Source organism: Equus asinus, chromosome 8 (genome assembly GCF_041296235.1).
Source record: "Equus asinus isolate D_3611 breed Donkey chromosome 8, EquAss-T2T_v2, whole genome shotgun sequence".
NCBI lineage: Eukaryota > Metazoa > Chordata > Mammalia > Perissodactyla > Equidae > Equus > Equus asinus.
In genome coordinates this window covers 36,371,178-36,377,177 of record NC_091797.1, presented here as the reverse complement: position 1 = coordinate 36,377,177, position 6,000 = coordinate 36,371,178, and the positions used below count along the sequence as shown (strand labels likewise).

The window sequence follows — 6,000 nt, the reverse complement described above, 5'->3', positions numbered from 1 at the left end:
TAGTATCCAATGCACAAGCTTACACAAAATTTGTTGTATTTACTCCTAAGTATTTTACATTTTGAATGGTATTTTAATTGAAACTTTTAATTTTATTTCCCAGTGTATCATAGCAAATATATAGAAATATACTTAAATCTTGTATATTGACTAGATTCTACAACCTCACTCTGCTCACTTATTAGTTCTAATCACTTTTTGTTGTTATTGTTGATTTCTTAGGATTTTTCTATATACACAATTGTATTGTCTGTGAATAAATATAATTTACTTCTTTGTCAATCTGTGTGGGTTTTTTAATTTTTTTTGCCTTATTTCACTGGCTAGAACTTTCATACAATGTTGAACAGAATCGGTGGGACTGGACATTTTTTCACTTCTTCCTAGAGCCAAGTGCTACTAGATACAACAGTTGTTACTGTGATCAAAAGCCATTGTTGGGATAATGCTGACAAAAGCAATGTCAAACCGAAACACAGTGCTCTGTCAGTTTTTCTGCCTTCCTGTGGAATCTAGCAGGACGCTAGCCTGGAAAGGAGACGTAGTTTGCAGCATGTCAGTTCCAGCATCACAAACCAGAGCATGGAAGAGAGTGTTTCAGTCGAGCCAATAGCTTAATAACTGGCACTTGCACAACTGCATACGTACTGGACAGGAAGGAGTCAATAAATGAGAAATGATTTAATCCTGTGGATGATTCCATTAATGGAAATGAAATGTCAGCTGAGTTTGAGGAAGATATTTAAGAGTCTAAACATAAAAATTTTGTGGAAAAAATAAACCATTAGCATTTAGTTATAAGGTTGGAGCATGTGAGATAAAGTAAAAGCTGGAAAATCTCAGCGTGTGCAACATTAACAATATTTGAAAGGTCTGATGATCAAGCTAAGAACCTGGAGTGAGTACACTTAGTAAGAACTAAGTATACCAACCAGAGAACCTAAAATCTACCAGAATAGTGAATAGAGAGTAGGACAAAAGAATTTTACTTGTGACTAACCCTCTTGACCACCAATCAACCAAGACTCCCTCCCACAAAGTGTCTGACTAATTTATTCAAAAAACCATATTTTAAGGTCAATAAATGGGACTAACATGCCAGTCACGATAACTAGAATGCAAAGATTATAACTTTTCTGTTTAGTAGAAGTTTAAGATTTTAGTTTAGGAGACAAGACAGATACAGAAAAATACTAATTTACAAAACAGAATGCTGAGTGCCATGATACTCTGGTAAATGCATTAATTGATTGATTGATTCAAGCATATTTAAAGAGTCTATTATATATCAGACACTGCTCTAAGTACTGGGAGTATAGCAGTGAACAAGTTAACTAGATTCTTGCCTTAATGTAGTTTATATTCTAGTGATGAAAACAAAATAAAAATAAACAAATGAATAAATGATATGATTACAGATACTGATAAGTGCTATGGAGAAAATAAATAGGGGGGTGGTGCAGAAAGTAACTGGGGAGGGGAGCACGCTACTTTAGATAGAATTGTCCAGGAAATCTTCTCATAAGAGTGGGGATAAATCAATTCACAGAAAATAACTTTTCTAGTTAGAATGGCAGAATTTTAGGCTGATTACTCCCGAAGTGTGTGACAGCTTTATTAGATCAGGTTAAAATGAAATGGAAAAAGCTACTAAGGTGTTAAAAAAGTAATCTAAAATTGAAATAAGAGCTTTAAGTTAGATGGCAGGAAGTGAATGTAAGAGTAATGAGATGATAATTCTGAGACAAATTGTGCAATTGTGCAGAAAGGCACTATGGCAACATCAGCTCCATGTTTGTCTCAGTTTTTTTTCTTTCTTTGTCTCTCCCTCTCTTGGAGGACTATAGGACTCTTATCCCTCTAGGTTCTTTTCCTTTCCTTCCTTTCTCTTGCTCTCTTCTTTCCTGTTTTTTTTTTTTCTCTTCCCTTACCCTTTTTTTCTAAGTTGTTCATTTTACCTTTCACACCTCTGCTTGTCTTCTAAATCTCACTATTTCTTTTCTACCTGGAATGACATGGAATTAAAAGTCATGTACTCATCTTTTTTTTAAATGTATGTTGTATTCCCTGACTTAAATTTAAATAGCATGTGAACTGAATATTTTACGTCTCTTGAAAAATCAAGATGTATTCTTTCTTCTAAATTTTATTGTGCAAATAAGACTGTGTTTTGTAAAAAAAATGTGTCCTATCTTAAGAAGCACAGAAGCCTCATAACATGTAAAATGGAGTTATTTCTAGAAGATTCCTCAAAGAAGATGGATAGATGTCACATATTTAAAGAGGAGAAGAATATAAACAAGAGTACAGGGACTATGACACAGTTTTTTCCAAATGAAGATAAATCAGATTTTGTTCTAGGAATCTGGAGAAAAATCTCAAGTGTCTTCAAAGCTGAAGTTGAGAGAACCCAGTTCATCATGATTTATGCATTTCTATAAAAGTCCATGTTCCTCGGGCACAATGTGGAATTTAGGATGTTCATTAGAATTATGTTGAAAATTGAGATGAACTGATCATTTTATGGAAACAAAATTATGACAGACTAGAGTAAGCATTATATGGTCATTACCAACAGAAAAATGTATTGACAGTGTATGAAAACAAGGATTTCCCAATTCCTTGGGAGAAAATGTTTCAAGATTTTGAAAGTACAGTAAACATAAGGAGGAAGATGACAAAGGAAGGCAACTTTTAGAGAAAAATTGCAAGAAACAGAAGCACAAGCCAATGAATAGTTTACTATAGGACAAAATCAAATTTTAGGAACAGCAGATTGTCTGAAGAATATATTTGACATGGTTGCTAAATAACCAAAATCATGCAACATGTAGAGACAAACATATATATTCAGTTATGCTCATAAGCTTCAAATTAACTTTTTAAGCTTTTTATTTAGAAATAGCTTTGAACCAACAGAACATAGAGACGTGTTTCAAGAATTAGTACAAAAAACATCCACTAACTCTTTATGTAGATTCATCTATTTTTAATATTGTGCTCCATTTGTTTTATCATGGATTCTAACTTTTAATTCGTAGAGTTTTATTAACAGTGTTAGCAAGAAGTAACCAGATAGCATCTGCAAGAAAAATAGTTTTCTAACATTATTCATCATCCTAGAAAAATAAACACATTTCAAGGGAAATGAAATTTGAATGCTGCTACTTTTTCTCCCACAGCTCTCAGGGCCTTTCTAATATCCTTATTCCTCAAAGTGTAAATTATGGGGTTTAGCATGGGAGTGACAATACTGTACAGTACTGAGATCAGCCGGTCTTTTGCCAATGAGTAAGATGAGATGGGTCGCACATATGTGAAGATGGAGCTGCCATAATAGAGAAGGACAATGACCAAGTGGGAGGCACATGTAGAAAAGGCCTTTTGCCTCCCTTCAGAAGAGCGAATCTTCAAGATAGTAGAGATGATATAAAGGTAGGAAAGGATGATACCTAGGAAAGGCGCCCATCCAATGAAGACCCCAATGAAGAGTAACACCAACTCATTGACAGAAGTGTCACTGCAAGACAAGATCAGCAAAGGGGGGATGTCACAGAAGAAATAATTAATCTGGTTGTTGCCACAGAAGGGCAGGCGGAATGTCAGTACTGTGTGCACCACTGAGTTGAGGAAACCACTAACCCAGCAGGAGGCTGCTAACTGGCTATACAGGGTCTTGTTCATAATAATTGAATACCTTAAGGGTTCACAGATTGCAAGGTAACGATCATATGCCATTGCTGCCAGCAAAAGACACTCTACCCCCACAAAGAAAAGGAATGCCAAAAGCTGAGTTACACAGCCCCCGTAGGAAATGGTTTTCTTCTTTGATAGGAGATGCACCATCATTTGGGGGACATTGGTGGTGGTGTAACAGATGTCCAGAAAGGCCAAATTCCTCAGAAAAAAATACATAGGTGTATGTAGTTGGGTATCAGCCAACGTTGCCAAAATAATGAAGATATTTCCTCCCAGCGTACAGAGATAGATCATAAGGAATATTGTGAAGAGTAAAAATTGCAAATCATTTAGGTTGGAGAATCCTAAGATGATGAATTCAGACAGAGTTTGGTTTTCTCTTTCCATGATGTATCCTCTTGGGAATTAAGAAGTAAGCAGTGCAAATGCCAGTATTCATGTGCTACAACAGCAGCAATCTACAAGAAAATATAGCCTTTCAGATGAAATTAGCATTATCTATGTCAGGATAAACACTAGAACACTTAGAATCCATAACAAATCATAGTGGTGTACAAGAATCATGACATTAAAAAAACCTACAAATTTCAGTATTTCCTATGGGACACATCTCTTTAAGAACATTAGTAGCATATTTACAGGAAAAATTAAATATGCGGCAAAAAAGTCCACATGCAGCATAAGAGCTATCCACGTAGATGGGAAATTGTAGGGCCTTTGTCTCACACCCTGTTGTATTTTGGAGATGGTTACTGAATATCCATCAGACAATTTGTGTAAGAGTTGTGGGGTTATTCGAGTGTCTCCTTGCAATAGCTCCTGTCCTCTTTGCACTCTTGGAGATGCTTTCTATAGTTTTAACATAGGTTATATTTTAAGATAATGAAAATGGAAAATAAAATGTAAAAATCAAATTGGTCCCAGAATATGATACTATGTACTCTGATAAAATTCATAAAATAAATGATAGTTTAGATTAGTTAGCATGTTCTGGAACTGAATCTTATAATCCATGGCTCTAAGACATGGAGATGAGAATGGTATCAATGGAATTGGTTATTGAATGCACTCCTCAGTGGAAAGAAAACTTGAGAATAGAAAAAAAAGACATCTTTTCTATCCCGGGTTTGGTGAATAAAACATTTTCAATACTTTGTCTCATTTTAGCCTCAAATAGCCTTCCTCAGTCTGTACAATTCTCATTATCTAGGATGGAAAATAAGTTTCATCTTAAATGCCAATTCTGATCAAATGTAATGGGTACCCAAAACAGTATTTAAAAAATTATGTAAGGCTGTACTTTGGTTCAGAAATAATCAAAACAGGGTGCAGAGATCAATAGAAATTTCTATCATGGGTAACATAGGGAATAGAACACATAGATATCTTATATTTTCCTGCATAGTGATACTATTTTGCACACAAAGTGGGACTGTCTCCCTTGGACTCAGAACAATGATTATGTAGTCAATATATTTTTGCTTTTTTAATATCTTTCATTAGTTCTTAACTGTATACCTCCAGACTTCAAAACATTTCTCTGTTCATCAAGAACATGGGCCTGACGCAGATCAAATATTCTGAGTCACCGTTGCTCATCATTCATCTCCACCAGATATTTATACTTCCCAACTATATTAACGCAAACTATTGGTGGCAAAGGAAAATGGTCAAAACTTCATGGTGAATTTGGCCTGAAACAGTCCCATTGCTGGATAAGCACCTCATTTATTCTCATCTTTTTGTTTATACATACCAAGTTCATCTATTGTTGATGGCTTTCCTCCATTTCCTAAATCACCAAGCTACTTCAAGTCTCCATAGACAAATTTTCAGGTTGCAGAGTGTTTTGGAATGGAGAATTTTTTTTAATTAAATCTACAGGCAGAAGATAGCGGAATTTCTAAAGAAAAGTTTTCCACTTTTCTTTTATAGAAACTGAGCAAGATCCATATTTACTTTCCATTCTCTTTTTTTCTAGGTTTGTATATATTTTCTGGTCATAAAAGTAAAATAGACTAATCGTAGAGTGCGTGGAAAATAAAGAAAATTATAAAGAAATAAGCTAAAGTCATCCCGCCCACTGAATGCTAATTTTTTGGATACATCCTTCCAATAATTTTCCTATGCATATATATTTAAAATAGAGATAAGACTGTAAATAATTTTATATCCTGAACCATATTATAATGTCTCTTCTGTCATTAAAATTTTTCTACAATATGGTTTTTAACGGTTATATTTAAGTCCATCAAATGAATACACCAGATTTGCATAAAACCCAAACCAAATGGTGGGCAT

At 34.5% G+C, this 6,000-nt stretch overlaps 1 protein-coding gene across 1 annotated transcript; it reads right to left on the bottom strand.

Moving 5' to 3' along the window:
• Positions 1-3,138: 3,138 nt before the first annotated feature.
• On the bottom strand, positions 3,139-4,086 carry LOC106843461 (olfactory receptor 5V1-like). Its single transcript, XM_014860493.1, has one exon. The coding sequence runs from the start codon at positions 4,084-4,086 to the stop codon at positions 3,139-3,141; it is 948 nt and encodes a 315-aa protein (XP_014715979.1).
• Between the last annotated feature and the right edge of the window lie 1,914 nt (positions 4,087-6,000).

Bases quoted from the DNA above. Each gene is read 5' to 3' on its own strand.
- LOC106843461 (XM_014860493.1), bottom strand. From the start codon at position 4,086: ATGGAAAGAGAAAACCAAACTCTGTCTGAATTCATCATCTTAGGATTC.